Here is a 22,304-nt window from a genome sequence, read left to right as displayed (position 1 = left end):
CAAAGAGGGATGGAACGGAGTATGATGAAAAAAAAAAAAAAAAAAAAATACAAAAAACAAATGACTCCCAAATTAGGAAAAAACGTAAGTTATAGACGCACTCAGTCTGGCCCAGAAACTTAAATGGAAATGGACTGGCCACGTCGCCAGACTGCAGGGCGAGAGGTGGTCATCTCAAGTAACCACATGGAAAGGTCCAGAGGGCAAAACGAGGAGAGGTCGGCCACTAGCACGCTGGGCAGATGACGTCGTGGAAATAGCAGGGCCTAACTGGGTATGGAAGGCTCAAGATAGAATAAAATGGCAATCTCTAGAAGAGGCCTTCACCTCATAGAGGGTTCTGGTGTACATACAACTACTTTTTATTAATAGATAATTGTTATAATTTTTATACCAATAGCAAATTTGTTTGTTCTTACCGATTTTTTTTCGTAATCAATTTTTGTACAAAAACCAGAAATAAAAGGCTTTTTATATTTATTTATTTATATTCTTTCTCTACATAAACTATAAGTGTGCAAAATTACATAATCCTCTGTCTGCACAATTTTCGTAAAAAGGGGTACAAAATGTTTGCTTCACGTATTAATAATAGTAATAGATGAAAACGGATATATTTGGTGCTATTTTTTTATATTAAGAATTTAATATTTTTACATAATTATGTACGTGTTATAGTATAGGTACTGTTTGATTATAAAATCATTTGCTACGACAAATATTATTAATAACGGTAACCTGATAAGATAGTAGCAATACGAGTAAGTACGTTATAATACGTAAATGTAGTATTTTAAGGCTGATTCACATGGATCTGTGCCGGTGTTGGACTGTACCACGGGACGCGGTCAAACATTGATCTGTAGTAGGTCTTTTTAGTTTCTGGATGAACTATTCATATTAAAACAATCTGGGTCCTGGTTTCACCTCTCAAATATGTAGAAGGATATTTATTTCGACTCGGGCCCGTCCGAATTATGAAACTTCATGATGTAAAGTTTGCCAAGCCCATGAAGGGCAGGCAGTAAATAAACATTAATGAAATTATTTGACATAAGGCAATGTAGGGTGTACAAGTCCGAACTTCAAAACAGTTCAACGTTGTAAAGTACAATCTAGATGTTATTAAACCGTCAGCTGATGTTGCCAGTAGTCAGCAAACGATTTTTGATAAAACTTAAAAAAAAAAAACAACGAAACCATCAATAATACGATACAATTCGGTTGACTTGAATCATTACACTTTTAGACAGAATAAATACATTACAATATCCATATATATACTATGTATGTACAGAGATAACTTCGTTGTTTATGAACCGATTTTGATAATTCTTTCTTTGTTGGAAAGGAGATATCCCAAGTGTAGTACCATGATAAGGAAACCAGGATTTGATGATGAAATCCCAGAGAAATCGAGGAAGACACTCGAAAATCGTAGTGACTACTCGTGTGTTTGTTAATTTTTTTCGTCTACTATGTTGTATTACTTTTCGATGTAATCATGGTACCACTCTTGAGATATCTCCATTCCAAAAAAAAGAATAAAATATATATAGAATAAACGACAAAGTTATCCCTGAACATACGTAAAAAAAATATATATGGTCGAATTGAGTAACCTTTTTTAAAGTCGGTTAACAACAGCGACATTTTAACTTTTATGTAAATAACTTTAAAATGATATATACACTTACATATAAATATAAAAATTATAAGGAAAAATTAATTTGAATAAAAGTTGAAAGAAGACTGGGGTTTGATGTTTGTATATTAGTATTCTTATTGAAAGTTTGACCTTTTTATAGTATATTATATACTTTTTTGAAGTTTATATTCTGGCAATTAAATTAATAAAATACTTTAAAAAATTAACAACATTTTTAACTATTATTTTGTTCTTACAGTACTGTGGTTTAAAAGGCTAGGTTATTAAAAGCTATGTGCTCTTTAAATGTAAAAATGTTTTCATTTGATTGAATCATTGATACACACAGGTAAAATTATAATTGAATAATAAAAGCTGTTAGTACGATTAGATGCGAAAATTCAATGGTATTATAAAGGTTCACTTACTGAGTAGAAGCGACGCTGGAAGAACCAAGCGCACCAATAACAGTGATATATAATATTTATGCATAATCTGAAAAAAAGGAGTTAATTTTTAAATTATCATAAACATAAATATAGAATAAGGAAATTAAATATTTAAACTCTCAAAATCCACATGTTAAACAAAATATTATAGATTATAACTTTTTACTTAGTATTTGTGAACTTACTTGATTAATGTTTTTAAAACTTACTTTAAACTACAGTGTTCGCTATATAAAAAATACACTATCGAATACTACTTCAGCACTTAAGCACTAAAAATAGGAGTTTAACTTAAAAGTTTTTGGTAAAATAAACTTTCGTATTTTCTATTCATTTTCAAATAGATCACAAAATTCAAAACCAAAACACGACCACCTCTCACAAATTCTAAATTGACATTTAACAAGATGACACTGACAGTGCGCGTATGATTTTCTTGAGGTGCGTTCAACTAAGCGACCGCAACGGCTGCAAAGGCCTTTCTATCGTTCCACTTAATGCCCGTGGTCGTCGCGAGCGATCGCTCGACGTCATAGGTGACGTCACTGTACGCGACCACATTGCGCCCACTTCACCCATAAAATATTAACTCACAACCCCCACAGCTACATGTTTTCGCCATGGCGCCATATTGCGAGCACACCGTTGTCACCTGACTGAGTTCAAATATGCGTTCCACTTATAAAATTCACCTACAATGCCCGTGACGTTTTTTACGTTAGCGGAACGACAATTTCAGTTCAGCAGTCGGAGTCGATAGCGTTGCTGGTCTTTAGTGGAACTCACCTTTGTTGAGGTTTGTAAATTAATGTGTAGTCTTTCGACTATTTGGAAGTCTCCTTTTCTATATTTGCAGGGCGCGGGCGTAGGTTATACTCGCACTCTTTACAATATTATGTAGGTAGTACTTAAAAAGATTATAACAAAATTGTAACGTCCACCGAACACGTGGATGCGTGCACGCTCTTCGGAGTTCCGATCGAGTCCATCGTGTAGCGGAGGGAGTAACTCAGAGCAGTGCCTAGGACTTGCGACCCAGGTGTAGGTTTAAGGGGCCTACTCAAAGCACTGTCTGCAGGGCCCTGCTTGCAGTACCACTGCCGATCGTATTGTATGTATGCATGCAGGGCCGATATTTTAATTGTTCACCCTGTCGCAGGGCCGCAGTGTCGTTCTGCCAGCCCGACACACGATCTCCCCACTCCGTAAACTGCAATCAGGGACATGTGTAGCTCGGTCGGGCCGATTTAGACCACCATTCTGTTTACGTCGGTACATTGCGACGTTTGTCTACTCTATTTGACCTGGGGTTTGTCTTGTCAGTGGTTGTCATTTAGCAATTAATCAGTTAGTTGGTGGTTAGTTGGTTTGGTTTTATTATATTATTTGTTTGGCTCTGTTTTCTTCAAGAAAAATGAGCCAGCGAGAAAAAGACGTGTGGAGGGACGTAATCTAATTGTATAGGGATTTGCCATGTCTTTGGAAAATTAACCACGATCATTATCATAACAAAGATATGCGGTCGCAGGCTATGTCGCTTTTACATGAAAAATATAAAACTTTTTTACACCAGTGCTTCCTTTTTTTTCTTTTGAACGCTACAAGTACTCAATACAGTCAAACCCAATGCTATTTTTTGGTGTTTGAATAATGTAGGAGCCATTTATAAAAACTGACGAATTTAGGCAAGTACAAAGAGACCACAAGTGAACACGACAACGTATGCCGCGTAAATGATTTGCAGTGCTTTGTGGAGCAACATCCTCTGCGGCAGTAACTGCAAGCAGGCCCTGCAGGCAGTGCTTTGAGTAGGCCCCTTTAAGGAGATCCCCTTTGAGATGCGCATCAACGCTCACCTTCACTGCTCGAGTTATACGCCTCGCCTAGCCAAATTAGTCGTAATAGTTAACAATTAATTCGTTTGCACAAATTAATTATTGAACGAGTCTAGGTTAAGCTAGCAGGATACAACAAGTGTATCGTGCCAAGCCAGAGCCAAGACTGCCTTAGCGGCGGTTGCACCGTTCATTTCGTACACGTCAGAATAACTCGAGTAATATAATAAATGAGGGTAGATGACTATCGAACGATGTGCTAGGTGGCGCGATCGTTGCATCTGTTGTTTTTAATTTCTTTTCTAATTGCGTATGACAGTACTAGTGTTGACAAATGCATGACATGATGTTTTTCTAATGAAAAAAATTCTAGTTGGAAATATCAAAAATTTCTAAACATTATAGGTACATATTTTCAACAAAAAATATACAGTTTGTAATAATATATTGTAAAAATAAAAATTTTAGAAATATTTTAATTTTTAATGTCAATGATAAAAAAATAAGAAATCACAAACATTTCAAACTTAGTGATGTGCCTACTGTGCATGTGACCTATTGTTCATTATTATCGGTTTTATTAATGAGATAAAAAATGTAAATTTCGTTAATATTCGCTTTTAAAATAATATTTGAAAAATTATTTGTAAAGATAAATTTTTATTATTTTTTAATGAATAAAAATTAAAAGGGTTAATTAAAACCTATTTAGTGTACTTGTCACTGCACTAAAATTATTTTTATTGCGAATTAATGGCGTAGCCAGGTGAGTTTTCTTGTTTATTTCTTATTTCATTGTGTTCCATGGTTTTCAATTGTTTTGTTTAAATGTTTTTCATCGAGTTCAGTATTAGATTTCCTTCATAGTCAAAATTTTTCCATCTATCTGTTTATATTACATGGAAATAAAGTAGTATTACGAGTAATGAACACGTATCGGGTTTGTTCCGAATTTATTCGCTAGGATCATTGTCATCACTTTCACTTTTACGCGATTTGCTCTAATAGTGGTTGTAGTGTACATTGAAAAACAGTCGCCATGGATGAGTGAGTTGCTAATTTTGTTAATTGTACTGTTCCTGTACCATTGTTAAATCATGAATAAATTATGACACTCCTTCAACAAATATGTAACTATCATCGTCCGTCACGTCACGACGCAGCATTAGTGTTGCAGACGGTTTTAGTATAATGTAGTAGGATGTGCACGCATTAAGTTTTGATATGATTTCGTGTGTTTATATTTGGACAGCACCATGTCGACCCTAACGAAAATGACCCGCACGGTAAAGAAACTCGAAGTACCCAGACCCTTGAAATCGACGACAAGTTCCGCGCATAACCGTAACTCTGTTCTAGATGTGAAAATAAATTCTGGTAAGATTCTTATTAGACTACCAAAATAAATTCTAATTATACCTCATTGTTTGAAAATTCTCATTAAAAACAATGCAATAATTAATCTTTGTAATTTTACTACCTAAAGTTTGCTTGTTCTTAATTTAATTTGCAAAACATAATATAATAACGATTACTAAAAATATTGAGTTTGTATTATTTTATTTTGTTTACTTGATATCTTGTGTTTTATTTTGCAGTCGATGACTTAATAGTTTTAACAGAGGCGGTGGCGTACCAAATGATGCAGGGGACCTTTGACCGTGCGCTTCAAAGCAACGTTGCCACTATGTATTCTAATCTTAAGCTTTACGGTGCCCAACTCGAAGCACTATATAAAGATTTTCTTGACAGGTTAGCTTTTCAGATTTCCTAGATAATTTTTTCAATTTTATTATTGATAGTCAAATTCAGAGTTAAATTTTTAATTGTATGTTTTTAAATAATTAATGAATAATGAGACTGAATTTTTTTTAATTACTTTACCTTAAAGTGTGTTTTACCATCTTAAAATAATGTTGGTTTATCTGGATGCTATTTATCTGCAATATTGTCAATTCTGACTTAAAGTACAAAATATTATTTTGTGTACATAAGTTTGAAAACTTATTTGTTATTTTCAGATACTTTGTAGTTTTCCGCAATGGATCCCAAGATGAGAGACTGGATAAAAAAACTCGACTTCATCTGCTTGAGTTAATAGAGTTGCGTGCTAAACATTGGCAAGGTTCCGATTATATGAGTCAATACTACAGACATCGTGGCACACATGCAGAGGTGAGCTGCGCTTTATCTTATCTAAATAGTATATATTGCTGAAATAAATGGAGTTAATTAAAACATTTCAACATTTAATATGAGTTGTGAATTTCCAAATCTTACTTTCTCTTTATGATGATTATTATTGTTAATTTTTAAAATAATATTTTTTTTAAGTAAAAAAAAAAAACAAATTAAATAAGTAAAATCAGTATAAACTGAAATTACTTCGTGATATTTACAAGTAAATATGTATTTCAAATTGAAATTCAATTAAACCTTATTAGACCTAGAAAGTAAAGTATCTAACATAAGGCTAGCTAGATTTTCCTTGAAAATTGCAATACCGCCGGCATTAGACTAAAAAATCTTTAAACCACAGAAAATCGCGAAAATACTTATGTTATATTATTTTACCTATGCCTGTTTGTGTTCACTGGTCCTAATATCCTCCGCAACATGGTTGCCTGGTAGTGATTGCTTTTTAGCGATATTGCCGCCTGTTGTACAAAGCTGAGACTAATCTTAATATATTGTATTTTTCTTTGGTATAGAGAATATTTATTATTATTTTATCATAAAGTCCACTCGTTTCGCCGTTTCCAAGTTTCTGTTTCCGGATACAATAGGTGGAATTTCACCGCTTTGGACTTTTCTTCTCACGTTTCATTTCAGTGGACCCCTCCCCAACGAATATTACGTTTTAAAAATTAGCTCCCTGACATCTGATAATCGTCCGGGAGCTAGTGACAGATTTTTATGTCCAATTTCTTCCCAATCGAAACTTCAATTTTAAAGCGGACAGACAGACAAATCATAAGGACAAATTTTAAAAGTGAAAGGAAGTGACTAAAAAAACTTTTTTCTCCATGGGAGGCTGCTAATGCCCACTCCATTCACGGAGTTGCAGCTGACGGTCGCGATTATTCATAATATAAATCCCTATAATTTCATGTATAAGGATATAATATAAATTCGTTTTACGAAGTTTCGATTGGGAGGAAATAATTGACCAAAATCGTACCTGGCTTCCGGACCCTAAACAATAGTCGAAAAAATTTAAGAATTGTTAAGAGTCACTTTAAAATAAAAGTTTAAAAAGTTAATGTAGTGCAAACAACACCTTTCCTTGTCATTTCTCATCACTTTCTCATAAACAAAGATTCCCTCCCCCTTATATTGCATGTATTTTACGGACGGAGTCCAAGGAGCTTATTCATTAATCACGATGTTTTAGACTACCATAATCATGTCCAAAGTTATAAAAATTTTTAGAATCTTTAAATACAGGTATGATGAATACAGGTATGAGGTAGGTAATGTCATTTTTGGAAAATTAAGTATCGTGGTACAAATTTCCATGCAGATACATTAATATTGCAGGGTTTTTGTTGGTTGACATTATTTTCACAAAAAAATACAAATGATTTTTGGATATAGGGCAAAAATATAACGTTAAACATAAAGCGTTAAAAACGTGCTAAAGAAAATGACATCATTAATGTACGACCCTTATGCTATGACGCAGCCACTACTGGTGCCGACGATGGAGGGGTCGGGCGCGGGCGGCGCGGCGTCCCCCACGCTGGCTGCGCCCGCCGAGCCTCCCGCGCTGCTGGGCCCCGGCGAGCTCATCAAGCCCTCGGGCAAGTTCCCCAAGCCTACCAAGATCCCCGGCAAGAACTACTCCAAGGACGAGGTCGTCATCCGCAACGCGGACTCTGGGAAAGGTCGATATCTATTCCTTACTTTTTACCTGGTTCGTAGTAAAGTAGCAGTCTTTTAAGTTGTGTGTTTATAACGTGAGAGAAACAAATGTATCGCAGATTATGGAAAACATGGGGTAGTAAAAGTAGACTAAACACATACAGCTGTGGTATTTCCTTTATACAAATTTTCTGCCATTAATATTTATTATATATATTTATATACATACATTCATTATATATATATACATTCTTATTTTAAACCATTCAATATCAAGTAGTGGTGAATAGGCGTACACAAACCATGTTAAGTACGTATGCATGCTCACATGTACAGTTTGTACTTCATTGTATGTGTATGCGGGAATGCGAAGTTTGAACGAGACTATACTTGTTAGTTATTAACTTATTCTCTTTGTCAATGTTAATTTTTTGTTTGGGTTCAACATTATATTTAATAAAATAATATGTAAGGTACTATAAATTTTTGTTTGCATAACTGTAGCAAGTAATATAATTGGAAATATTATTTGAGGTAGTCTAAAAATAATATAAATATCCATTTTATTTACCTTTTAGTAAAGCATGTATTCTTTTATAGATCCATTTATGTTGTGTTATGTTCATTATAATGTTATGTATTTATATTAAAACAATGTCCTATGACTAAGTATATTTTACAAGAATTCGAAATCCAGTCATCGAGATTTAACACAGAGGTGAGTCGGTAGTCTGAAGTTATATTATGATGTTCCAGTGATGGGTATCAAAGGCAGGCGGGTGCACATGATCGAGGAGCTAAGTGATACGATCATATCGTTTCAGAGAGGTATGAAAGCATGGGAAGAGCTTGCATGGTGTGCTGGACTATACTCCAAACTTGCATACCTCTATATCCAAAAAAATACCCTATAAAATAACACTTCCATATTAATAACCATAATTATCTTCACCCTAACACTTTAACATGATGGGTTACGGTTTCGTTTACTATTAACCTGCCTGCCCACTAAAGCATTTAGCTGAAAGCTTCCTGTTTTTGATATAAGTAGTATTTCAATTATTATACTCAGATAATGTATTTTCAGTGAGTCCCGGAGCTAAAGAGCGTCTTGTGCAGATCACTGGACCTAATGAGGAGAATGTTAAGTGAGCATATGGTTTCATTGACTTAAACTGGCCTTTTTCTGCCTTAAGTTATTAGTTTATAATAATTTATAAATTTGTAAATGTTGTTGATAATTTTGTCTGTGATATGTTTATATGAAAAAGAAGTAAGGACTTGAGAGCCATTTCACAAAAATCAGTAACAATCCGCGAAATGGTAATATTTAGACGTCATTAACCTCAATATTGGATGCAATAATGTCATTTATATTCTTGAAAAATATGGTTTTGTTGATACATAATGCAGATTTTTTTTGCCATTTGTATATCTGTTTTCTGTAATAAAATTTTAAAGTTACAAATATTTTCCAAATAAGTACAATTTTAAAAGCGATATTTTTCTAAGAAAACAAAAAAATTTTAAGGAACTATCTATATCAAAGTAAACTTACATCATTAGGAACATAAATATGATTAAAATATTTTATTATTTAAAGATAGTATACGCATCAAACCCAGTAACTCAGTCGAGCGCCAGTGCTCTTAGAGTTGTATATTTTAGCTTACCATGGCAAATTCTGCGCAGCCGTCTTTTCCGCTCACACGTGCCAAGCGATGTTATAGTGTGATAAACTGCATTTCATACTTTCACAAAAATAAAAAAATATGCGAAAATTCTGTAACATAATATAAATGATAATTTCTGTAAACAAATGTATAATTTAATTTTTTTTTCTCACATTGTCAATACAAATAGGCATTTAAATCCGTTTTGTCTTGTCATTAGTTAATAAATATGTTTTTCGGTGTCATTGAGTTTATAAAAAAATTAAAGCCGGCAAAATTTGATGGTCTACTTGCATCCAAAACTATGCAACTCACATTGACACTCAGATTTTCTGGAGCATAATAAAATGCAGTTATATTTATATCGTAAATATTCGATTCATTCGCAAACTTAAAAAAAACTAAATCAATTTTAAAAAGAATGTTTCATAAAATTGATTTTTTATTTTTATTTCAAATTTGTTGGCTATTGTTATATAACATACTTGAGATTTTAACAAATTAATTTTACAACATACTATACATTTTAAACATTTTATAACATTAGTTATTTATTCTAATATGTAATTTTTATTATACATATTTCCAATGTATAATTTTTATTATACATCAGAAAAAGATCAAGTTGGTTTTTTGGTTGTCACACTATACCAAATAGCACGTTGTGAAATGGCTCTTAAAAAAATACTAAATGCGGCTCAAACACTGGTGTCTGAAGTACAATAATTGTGCAAGTTTTGCTTCCAAAGAAACTTAGCTGGTTTTAGTTATTGGATCTATTGTTATTATTGAAATTTGTTTTAAATTTGATAGTTTAGTTCTTTTTTATTTATAGTGCGTTTTAATAGCGACTATATAGATTCAGTTAAAACTTCGAGCACGACTTAGCCAAATGACAGACGGACGTGAGGTCGGTCAGGACCGTCCGAGTGCAATGTACGTTGGTGTATGTTCGTGTGCGTCCGCAGCCACGCCAAGCACCTGATCGGCGACACGATCCGCCGCAACGCGTCGCCCGTGCGGCTGGACGGCGCGCTGGAGGCCGGCGCGCTGGCCGCCAGCCGCGCCTCGCTCGACTCCGCCGGCTCCGACGAGAGACCCCGCGAAGTGAGTCCACTCTTGACATGTCCTTGTGCCAAATATTTACTGCATTTGAATTGGAATTCTATACCCCCAGTCTATCTACACCCGCGTGCAACCGAATCGACTAAAGCCGTATATTGGTATAAAAATTCGATTTTTAGGAAAATGGCCTATCCGATTTTCTTGTTTTTTTTTTTTTTTTTTGTTTGAAAGCCTAATCTTTTCTCTTAAAAATTGCTATCCTAATGAGAAAAATCGGTTGAGTATTTAGTGATAAAATTTAATTTGACAGAAATGCATAGAAATTGAAGAAAAATGAAAACAACAACATAATTATTTTTGATAAAAGTGAAGAAAATTAAAATTTTCAATACTTTGTATTGCCTCCCCTAGCTTTTATAACGGCTTGCATGCGATTTTTCATTGATTTTATCAATTTTTTGATAAAATCTTGGGGTATCGTATTCCATTCTTCCTCTAGCGCAGTTTTGAGCTCTTGAACCCTTCTGAGCTTCTGTTGCACATCAACGTCGGTGAGATGACGATTTCTCAACGAAGTTGAGACAATGAAGCGGTCGTCCGTCTCAGACGTGCTCCGGTGTCTATTGGTTTGTGGTCTCCGAACGAAGCCACCAGTCTCTTGAAACCTTCTGTATACTCGTCAAACATCTGATTGGCTCATGTTAAGTTCACGAGCGACTTGCCGTTGATTATGGCCTGCTTGCAACAAAGCTACGACTTGGGCCGCTGCTTCTGAAGTAGTGTCCATTGGATCGCGATTAAAATACTGGGAGCTTAAGATGTGTACCTGTCAACGTCTAATGAGTGACTGATAAGAAATATGGGTCACGTGAGCACATACATGATTTACATGATGATGATACATGATTTACTGTGTGGCTACGGTACTGTACTGTGTGGCTACGGTACTAAAGAGTATAGCCACCCCCCTCTCTTCCCGTGGGTGTCGTAAGAGGCGACTAAAGGATAATACAGTTCCACTACCACCTTGGAACTTAAAAAGCCGACCGGTGGCGGAATAGCCATCCAACTGCTGGCTTTGAAGTACACTGGCCGAAGACGGGCAGCAGCGTCTTCGGTGCGACAAAGCCAGCCCTGCGGTCACCAACCCGCCTGCCCAGCGTGGTGACTATGGGCAAAACACATGAGTTCACGCTATTTTTGGCGTAAACTTGTGGAGGCCTATATCCAGCAGTTGACTGTACAGGCTGTAATGATGATGATACATGATTTAGTCTCGCAACTCGTGGGTACCGCAACGAGTAATTTCTGTAACCCTCATGTTTAACCGTATTTATTTAAAAAGTTTTGGCATTGTTTATTTGAAAATCGCTTTATTTATGGAAAAAAATATATGTCTTTCGAATATAAAAACTTTTACAAAAATCGGATAAGCCATTTTTCGAAAAATCAAACTTATAATATCAATATACGGCTTGAGTCGATTCAGTTGCACGTGAGTGTAGTATCAGAATAGACCTTATTATTAGTTTTTAGACTGATAGTATTTTTTGACTAAAAGCTTGTCTACAAAATTAATTGATATTTTACACAATTACTCCATTTTTAGGGTATTTACTATTTATGTTCTTTATCTCTATATGTTGCAGAAGTCTCCTCACAACAATTCCAGAGCCTTACTTCATAGTTTCTCGACGAACGATGCAGCGTTAGGAGAGTATAAATATACGGTCACTTTCGGACAACATTCCATCAAGATCACGGGCAACAACTTAGATCTTGTAAAGGTATTTTTTTAATATATTGGCTTTATCTTCAAAAAATGAGACAAATGGTTCAAACTTACACAAAAAATAAAAATAATAGCAATCTAAACTTTAATTGAAATCTATGTCGCCACTATTCCTCTCGTAATTTCGCTCTCGTGTCGAAAATATATTTTTTGAACGTTAACGTGGGCACCGTTAAATTGAATGTTATCTCGGACCTCATCGACGTAAGAAAAACAGGCGCCGCTCGTTCGAAATCCGATGCCTCGTACCTCCTACCGACCGAGTGTAAGGCGATAACGGAGAGCGAGCGAGAGACGAAGGGACGTATCGGTGTCGGTGTGGTCCGCAGACGGCGAAGCTGGTGCTGGACGAGTACTTCGAGAGCGCGGGCGCGCTGGAGGCCATGGCGCTGGGCTCGGGCGACTTCTTCACGCTGTCGCAGCGGCCCGCCGCCGCGCTGCTGCTGCGCGACGACGCGGCGCTCAACGGCGCCGACGACGACGTGTTCGCCGCGCCCGCGCCCGCCGGGGACGAGCACGGTGCGTAGGCGACGTCTGGCCGACACCGCCCGGTGTGCGCTCGCTTACGGCTGCCATTCGTTCGTCCTTTTCATTCCTAGTTTAAACGGTGACCAAAGAAAATTTACCTAAAAAATCCTGATATTTTCGTTTCGACTTGAATTATTATTGCTTAATTTTTTTTTTTTAGTAAAATACTTCTTCTTAAATAAAGCTCACGTATAAATGTGTCTAAAGGTGGATTTATATTTGACTGACGTGTCGTGTCATGACGTGATGGTTAGCGTTTACATTATGTCGTGTTCTGACGCATCAGAACAGAATCGGTATCATACATTTTGTATGACGTTTACATTGCTGTGTTGTGTCATGTGATGGCTTCTGATGTGTCGTATCGGAACCGATCCCGATTCGCGTCAGATAAGCGGGTTTAGGAGAGTCAGTCAAATATAAATCCGCCTTTAGTAAAATGTCACCCATAATGTAAAGTTCTAAGCGCTCCCTCACTCCGCGGGCGGGCTCGGGCCCGCTCAGCGAGAGAATATCTACTCAACGATAAGATGATACAATGGAGGAAAATATTTTCTTTAAAATATTTTTGTGGTATGTAGTGAAAGAAATATAAAAGAACTAGGACCTATAACGTATTTAAAGAGGGGCAATAAAAACGTAACGATGTACACTATACTGTCTACGTCTAAATTAATAAAACTGACTATTTTATGCAATTTTAATAAATTTTTTTGGTGTTAATGATAAAAGAGGATGGGAAATTTTATAGATAAGTCTATTTAAAATATCCCATTTCAATTTATAAAACTGTATATTACATACTTAACGACAATAATTATAAAACCGCGCAAGTCGTATGACAGTATTTATATTTAGTCAATTTGAGTTTAATGGCATGAAACCCTTAATTTAAAATAATATAATCGCATGGGAGATATTGGTAGAAAAGACTAAGAGTTAAGTTTTTTTTAAAGATAAATGAACTAACTTTAGCTGTTTGACGCTAATTATTATCGCATGGGTGTTAGGAGTTATCGACTAAAAATGCGTGACGCAATTTTATAAAATATTTATGATTTTCACATCAAAATAATATCATCATTTAATGCCACTTTTAGATACTGTGCGAATATCTGTGCGAATCTGCTAATCAAAATTGTTGCACAAGTCAAGATACATTACTTTTCTAATCTGCTCTTTATCTGAGTATCTAAACGTGGTATTAATGGTGAAGTGTTTAATATTATTATTACTATAATTATGACAGTATATATTTATTATAATTATGTATTCTATATCATTTATGAGTGTAGTATCAACCCATAGTTCATTTCGAACCACGGTCATGGCGGTGTTTTCTAAATTAATATTTTACATTGTTTCGGCCATTATTAATGTTTTTCACTTGCCTGTATCAACTGTCCGATTTTACAGAATAGACTATCGCTGCACGTTTTATTTAAAATATACGATAACGATGACTTCATTCTTAGAGGTTTTATAGTATCAGTACCATTTATACAAGGCTAATTGATAAATAAAGGTAAACACAAATGGTCGAATAAAAGAATTATGACTTAGTTGACATATTAAAAGCTGCGTTATTTGTAGAACATTTTAGATATTACATATTCGCCAGACCACGTTGAAATTATGTACTGGCTGAAGCACGTCCCCTTTATAAAATATTCTTCTTCGTGTACAAAACGTATATAAAGTATGAAATATTACTTAATATGAATACGAGTGTTGATTGAGTCTCTAAATTTACAAACTCTGTTAGTAAAAAAAAAAAAAAAAAGAATATTCTCGTTGAGTCTGCGTAAATAACCGTCGACAAGTGCGAGGCGATAGTCGATTCTGTCGGAGGTTGTCCGTGGCCGTGCGCGCAGTGTCCGTGTACCGAGTACCGTGTTGTCGCAGCGGCCGACGGCGACGCGGCGCCGCGCCGCCCGCGCTTCTCGCGCGCCGCCTCGTCCGACAAGAGCGCAGGTAAGCCGTAAGACCCGAGCCTCGTGCGAGCCGCTTGCGTCACTAACACCGCCTCGCGCCGGCGGGCTCGTCTACTAAAGGGTCGTCCATTATCGCGTGAGGCTGCAAAGGAAATATCGTAGAGTGCAGGGAGCTGGAATGACGTGTATTTATTTTTCAAAGCAAACAACACACGTACTACCTTAATGTCTCTCTGGAAATTGTTATCGCGATGCCTATATTATATCCGCATTTAAAAATAATATTCTGAAAATTTCAGTATACTTTGAATCACCAACATACACGTGTTATTGTCTGGGGGGTGGGGGTGTAATCTATAACCTCACGTATCACCAGGGAGGGTGAGTGAGAGGTCAACAAATTGCTAAAAAACATCACGCGATTATTGGACGATCCCTTAAATTACTGTATTACTTCAATGTGACGTCATCAACTCATTACTACACTAATAACAATACGTCTCAATACCACATTGATCAACGCAATGTCATATCAGATATTAACTATCGTTGACATCACCCTACACTTTAATATAGCATGCACTATCATATCTCCACATCTCCATATCGAGACCATAATTATTTCCAGCTATTTTATATAGCGTAGATTAATTCATGTTATCATACTTATCTACATGGCATCACACTTTAACATGGCGTCATAATTTAAAATCTCACTTTGATTATTAATTAATATTCATTTGTGCACCTTAATAGCGAGTTCGTCAACTAGTTGTAATATTTTCCATTTTTAACACTTTGTAACTAATGTGGTACGTAAAATACAAGTATATTTCTTATTACATTTGTATGAAAACACTGCATTTTCTCCTAAAATATTCTAGGGTCCTTCATTTACCATACGTATTTTATTTACGTTATGTATTGTATATATTCCGCGCTATTAATATATGTTTATTTATAATTTTTATATACATTATAGTTAATAAGGCAATAATAAATTCGATAAATATCGACACAAGTTCGTATATTGTGCTTGTAGCAATTACACAAAGTATTCGAATTTTTGCTTTTAGCGAATGAAACACACCAATTGAAATGGAAGCTGCTTTAGCATGAATTTTTATGCTTATGAAATAAATAATTACAATAAGAATTCCACTATTGTTGTTTTTTTGTACAAATTATATTTCTATGAAATGGTTCGGTATAAATTGCTTCGGTATATTCCGTACACGCTAAGCTTAGTACTAATAAGGAAAATAACGGATTATGGTCATTACTTACGCATTTTCTTTTTATTTAAAAAAAGTGAGGATTGATGTTATTGCAATGTTATTCCTATTTATCATTCAAATCTATAAACACTTACAGAACCTTAGAGGATATTTATTCCGACGTAAACTGAACGTCCGATAGTCGGGAATTTGTACGTCATTACACTATTCGTAATAATAATTCGTAAGAGGCCGTAAGGCACAAGCGCTCGGTCCGAACTCCGAACGAGTGAGTACAGGTGGCGTCTCCTCGCAGGTGGTGCGCGGCAGACGTATTCGTACGAGACACTGGTGCAGTACGCGGACTCGCCGCTGAGCAAGCTACCCCCCGCCGGCCTGGCCGCCTTCCCGCCGGAGCTGGCGCGCAAGGTAACGCTGGCGGGCCCCCCGCGCGCCCGCAGCGGCCCCCCGGCCCGGCCCGGCCCCCCCAACCGGCCCGGCCCCCCCGCCCCGCGCCCGCCCTGGCCGCCGCTGCACCACCCCAACTACCTCGCCGCGCTGCTCTGCCGCAACTTCTACTAACTCCTCTCATCTCCTAACTACTGCACTTTCCCGCGCCCCTGTGACGATTTCCTTTGAAGTTCAAGTGATTGTAGGTCGATTGCAGATCAATTGCCGCGCAGGCGGTCCTTTGCACGTTGTGCCGACACTCGTGCACGTTCCATTTAAGGCTCATCTACAGATTGGACTCATATTCTCTGTCAATGAGCACAAATTATAATTTTCATAATTTTGTCATTTGCGGTTATTTAATTGAACATCTCATTTATCACGTAAATCGTCTCGGGCGTCTCCCGCGTCCTCTCGTGAAGTAGCGTGGGCCACAAGTTGAACTTTTGTTCCACACTACGATTTCCTTTCATTGGGGTACTATCGCGCTCGAAAGCGATGCACGCTGCGAATTAAGTACGAATATTTTATTACAAAAAATATTCTACAAATATGTGATTGTTTTCGGGCTCGTAGCGTAGCCACGATTAACTATCTCCCCTCGTTTCGTGACGATCGCATTCGAGCGTGACATCCTGTACCAAATGCACAAGCCGCTTTATAATTGCACGGCTGCTTTCAACCGCCTCAACAACCGATAGTAGGATTATATTACCTCTAATCTAAATTATCGTGGCTGCTGTGATATACTAACTGTAACTCAGTATTTTGTCGTTTTTGGTAGATTTGCTTTAGGACGTAATATATAAGATTTGACGTTAGGAATGTACGATCTCAGTAGCGTAAGTTCTACGTTTGCGATAAGACTGAAGCTAGTTATACTCTCCCACCGAATATTGTTAGTAGCGTAGTTAGTTTTTGATGACCGACTCCCGAGCGAACACAATAGACGTGATTATTATCACTTAAAGTAAATGATAAGACTGATTGACTGATTTCGTAGACCGGTAGAAAATAGTATTTTGTTAACAATTATATTATATATTCTCTGTTGATTATTGACACATTTTTATAATAGACGTTTTTAAATGTTTATATGAAATGTTAGTTATGTAAAATTTATTCATGTTCATGCTGCCCCGACAGAATGGATATACGTGTGGCGTTCCGTACAGGTAGGCGATCAAGACGCGTCACCTCGGAGTGTACCGGTCGTTTGAATGTCTGCATTTCGTATTACATTCATGTGTCGTTGGCGTTGCACTATAAATTACCAGTGTTTATTCGCATTGTCATTTTATGATTTATACATATTAAAAATTTCTGATGAATAAATATTTAAAATGTAACCTGTCTTTGCTTAAATTCTGCTTTCAATCCTACTAATAAAATAAACTGCACTTTTGCGCTTATATCATTAAAACTAACACTAACTGTTAAGACGCTTTATTTGTTGAATGCTTTTTTATTTTTCTGGTGTTATGTTCGTTGGATGTGTGGGGTACGTTAAAGAAATCATTTTACTAAAAAATAAGTTTAATTAGTTGTTAAATAATTAATAAGTGATTATTTACTCGAATAAAATTATTTTTTTTATTTTTTTAATCGTTTATATTTAATGAAGTTTACAAATTAGTCATACAGAATGCTAAACTAGCAGGTGAGATAAAAGCACTATTATTTCACGTCAAGTAGTAAATTAAATTTTTATACAGCAATATTTTTCGAAGTTGAATCGATTGACACGTTTAAGATATTAGAAGTGATGTCGCCGTACAAATCTCGAAGGCGTACTTAAATACTTGAAACAATATGTAAGAAAACGACGAAGACGGAAGAGGGGGGCTAACAGCGTTATTGGTGTGTACAGAGTTGCCTGGAGTTCGATAGCGTCAGCTACTTGAAGAAAGTGCGCAGCGCCGCAGGAGTCACCCTCGCGCTCGACGCGCCCGACTCGCCCGAGCCCGAGTGACGCGGCCGCCCGACCGAGCCCGAGCGCCTACTGCCTCGCCCCGCACCCGCACCGCCCGCACCCCTGCACCGCCCCACTACTAATGCGCGAGCACCACGCGGCCGGTACCTCCACTCCTGTACTTCTTTGAGGCAGCTTCCGATGTACTCGTCTCGGTCCCGCAGTGACGTCCCCCAAACGAGTACGTCGGTTTGTATTATAAGGTCTGATTTTTCTTGTCGCTTCAACCGTCCGATTGATTTTTTTTTTTTGCTTTTATGTGCCTAATTTAGCGGACTTATTACCTACTAAAAGTATTAGCTCACCAAAACATTTATTTATTTAATATCGGTAGATATACCGTAATAATTAACGAATATATACTCTCGAAACTGAGTGTGGATCTAAATGGTGAAAATTGTGATAGATAATTTCGATTATAAATTCCTTTCAAAGACAGATTCTAGATATCTTAGTCTGCAGCGAATGATCTCTTAACGGGTTCTAAATACATATTATTTACATAATTTATATTATATACGTACCCCGATAGAACGATCTAGATGAGGAACAGCAATTTTCTTGATCCATTTGAGTGTCCCAAGTTAGTTAACTTTATTGTATATTTTGACTAAAGAAACAGCTAGTTTCGAATGTCACAGAGTGATTCCATTTATTTTAAGGAGAATGCATGCATTTCTTTGTGTGTTTGTATACTCATATTCAGATTTGTATCTAGTGTCTAGTCCTGTGGGGAAGGTGTCGATTCTCACTATGTCTAAGCTTTTATGTTTCCGAGAAAGCCTGTCAATTTAGAGTTTATCAAAAATAACAAAAAAAAAAAAATTAAGTGATGTAAATTTTATATTTACGTTGTTATTGTTATTAGTTTATTTTTGAATAGCTGTGCACTAAACCAAATGAATTATAAGTAAAAATATTGTTATTTTATAAAATTATATTTTACTAACGTTGTTGTCAGGCTTTCTCCTTTTTATTTATATAGAGTATCTAAAAACTATATAACAGAAAATCTATTACGTGTTACTGTAAGACTGTTATAAATTTATTAGTCTAGCTTTGATTAAAATATTTTCAAATTATACAAATATTTCGACACCAATAATTTATACTACGCCAACTCGAATTTTCGATAACTTAGTTTTCTTAATGCAGCTTAAATAAATGTGTTTTTTTTTTGTAATAATAAAAATTGTGAAATTGCAATGAATAAATTAACTATTAAAGATATCAAATTTCAAATAAGTTTCTTAATTAATATAAAAGGTATCACGTTTTTCCCTTTTGTAAGCCTCTATTGTGAAGTTGACTTTTATGAGTTAGCTTAGTATAAATTGCTGGTGTCGATTTTATATCATATTGGCAATTATATTTACTTGAAAAGTAACTTTGTTTCAAATATATTTTAATATTGATACATTAAATTTGAAATTTCTGTTTAAAAATGGTACTATGCGCGTGGATATATATTGTGCACGTTATTATTAGAGCAAATTGAAATATATATTTTTTCTCTTCATATATATACACATTTATGAATGATATTCATGACGAAAAACTATCATTTGGTGCTCATTGGTATTATTATCGTTAAATTTGTTTATACGATTTTTTTTTTTTGTTTAACGTCCGAAGTAAAAGCAAGGCTCTATTGTAAAAATTTATGGTATATACTAAATTTTCTAATATTCGTGTGTTTTATTTTTTACCTCGTACCATAAAAGTTATTAAAATTATCACCTAAACGTCTAACCTTAACCATCAATTACCTAGGTAAGCATTAATGTTTGAATACTTAATGTAAGGTAGCGGAGTATTGGCGACGGGGTTTAGTAAAAAGGAAAAGTTAAACATTATTGATCCCTCCAATTAGCGGCTGAAGGCTGAAGCAAGGGTTTTGGTCGACAATAGGAAGACAAAAGGAAGGAATGGAAGCGGACATACGGTCTAGGAATGTCTACCCGGTCATCCTGGATATCACCCGTAAATGGGTTCCCCTGCGATACCAAAATAATTGTGTTTGCTCGCAAACGAACAAAAAACCGACTTCAATTACATCGACGTAATACGACGTAGATCGACGAAAAAATGGTCAAGTAACTACGCGTAATCAAAGATTACTCAAAAAGTAATTATCAGATCTCGATAAAATTTATATGTGACTACATGATAAACATCAGCTTTCGATTAAATTAAAAATTATCAAAATCGGTACAGCCAGTAAAAGTTATTGCGAATTTTCGAGTTTCCCTCGATTTCTCTGAGATACCATCATCAAATCCTGGTTTCCTTATCATGGTACCAAACTAGGGATATCCTCTTTCCAACAAAAAAAGATTTATCAAAATCGGCACATCCAGTAGAAAGTCATGCGGTATAATACAACGTAGGTCGACGAAAAAAGCGTCAAGTAAAAACGCATTATTAGATATAACTCGGAAAAGTAGTAGTAGTAGTAGTAGTAGTAGATCTCAAATAAATTTAAATGGGACCAAATGAAACACACCGCTTTTCGATTAAAAGAAAATTTATCGAAATCGCTCCACCCAGTCAAAAGTTCTGAAGTAACATACATAAAAAAAATACAGTCGATTTGAGAACCTCCTCGTTTTTTGGAAGTCGGTTAAAAAAAGCGGAGTATTGGCGACGGGGGTTAATAAAACGGGAAAGTTAAACATTATTGATGAATATATTTATACAATAAAACAATTCTAGACTGTACAACATAAAATATTACCATAGTTCATTAGGTGAATATCCACATTTTACAAATTATAAATAAATACTCGATTTTAACTACATTCCTAGTTATTACAGCTGCAAATACAATAACTAATATAATACAACTTAAAATTAGAAAAATAAAGAGTTTAACCTTAATTATTTTATGAAAGGCATAATTTGCGCTAAAGAAGGAATTTTAGTAGTACAATGACTAAAAATTAGTTATTAACACATTCACTGTATGATAGCTACTTATCTTGTATGGGATTCTGTTCGCAGTCTATTTATTAGCTGTGTTTTATGGTAATTATTAAGGGGCTACACTACCTCAGCTCGAATTCAGATTTCACCCGTACTAAATACACACGAGAATTGAGAGCGCTTGGTTGTTCATCGCGCGAATTATATGTATTTTCTCCCCACAAACATTATCAATAGTTATTTTTTAAAAAACGCAACATATAAAATGTTCTTCATACTTATTTCAATTACCATGCTTAATCTCAAGTCCATAACTTCTATATTTACTGAGATATTAAGGTTTTAATACAAAAATAGAGTTAAATTTGCGATTTTTTTCTATCGAGAAAATTTTATGGAATCGTGTTTTCGAAACATATGAAAGATAGTTTATGTCCTGAACTTTATACCATACATAAATTTCAAACTTAAATATTCAGTAGTTTGGAAGATATGGACATCCTGCCGAGTGGAAAATAAGCAATTTGAGGTAGCATACACTCTTAAGCATATATCATTTCTTATTTTTAGGCATTTTCTAACCTAAAAATGATAACATTTTAAATAAATTCCTATTATGTAATTGAATAAAGGACAATTTAATTTTATTAATTCTTCATTAGTACCGATTTTACACATTACACAGTGTCATTACTTATGTATAAATTTTGGCAGTTTTGTTACTTTTTAATCATCAAATGATTGTAAAGATTATATTGACTTGGATAAGATGAAATTCACTTTATTCTTACAATAAATGCAAATACATTTTATTATTAGGTACATTAACATTACGTCATTCGTGCTAATGACAGGGTCACGAGGGAATCTTATATATTTATTAATTTATTATTACATCCGGAATGTTACTTTATTGCAATCAATATAAATCTGTCTTAAAATACTCAATGGC

The 22,304-nt window shown here is 35.4% G+C and overlaps 2 protein-coding genes across 2 annotated transcripts in view; one reads left to right on the top strand and one right to left on the bottom strand.

Moving 5' to 3' along the window:
- Positions 1–2,140, bottom strand: part of LOC123667918 (piezo-type mechanosensitive ion channel component-like) — a 74,522-nt gene extending 72,382 nt beyond the window's left edge. The window contains exon 1 of the mRNA XM_045601750.1: positions 2,077–2,140. Coding sequence (XP_045457706.1) covers positions 2,077–2,140 — 64 coding nt within the window. The remainder of the gene's footprint in view (positions 1–2,076) is intronic.
- A 2,531-nt stretch (positions 2,141–4,671) lies between these two features.
- Positions 4,672–19,046, top strand: LOC123669577 (eukaryotic translation initiation factor 4E-binding protein Mextli). Its single transcript, XM_045603177.1, has 13 exons — positions 4,672–4,698; positions 5,185–5,309; positions 5,531–5,684; positions 5,954–6,107; positions 7,618–7,819; positions 8,553–8,624; positions 8,884–8,944; positions 10,438–10,576; positions 12,184–12,321; positions 12,656–12,849; positions 13,865–13,866; positions 16,322–16,434; positions 18,326–19,046. The coding sequence occupies exons 2-13, from the start codon at positions 5,189–5,191 to the stop codon at positions 18,425–18,427; spliced, it is 1,452 nt and encodes a 483-aa protein (XP_045459133.1). The 5' UTR covers positions 4,672–4,698; positions 5,185–5,188; the 3' UTR covers positions 18,428–19,046.
- The last annotated feature ends 3,258 nt before the right edge of the window (positions 19,047–22,304 follow it).

Source organism: Melitaea cinxia, chromosome 3, assembly GCF_905220565.1.
Source record: "Melitaea cinxia chromosome 3, ilMelCinx1.1, whole genome shotgun sequence".
In the NCBI taxonomy this organism is placed as follows: domain Eukaryota; kingdom Metazoa; phylum Arthropoda; class Insecta; order Lepidoptera; family Nymphalidae; genus Melitaea; species Melitaea cinxia.
This window is presented reverse-complemented; position numbering and strand designations above follow the sequence as displayed.

Excerpts from the sequence above, each read along its gene's own strand:
- LOC123669577 (XM_045603177.1), top strand. The coding sequence starts at position 5,189 with ATGTCGACCCTAACGAAAATGACCCGCACGGTAAAGAAACTCGAAGTA. Across the intron at positions 6,108-7,617 it reads ATCGTGGCACACATGCAGAG|CCACTACTGGTGCCGACGAT; the intron begins GTGAGCTGCGCT and ends GCTATGACGCAG. Across the intron at positions 8,945-10,437 it reads CCTAATGAGGAGAATGTTAA|CCACGCCAAGCACCTGATCG; the intron begins GTGAGCATATGG and ends GTGCGTCCGCAG.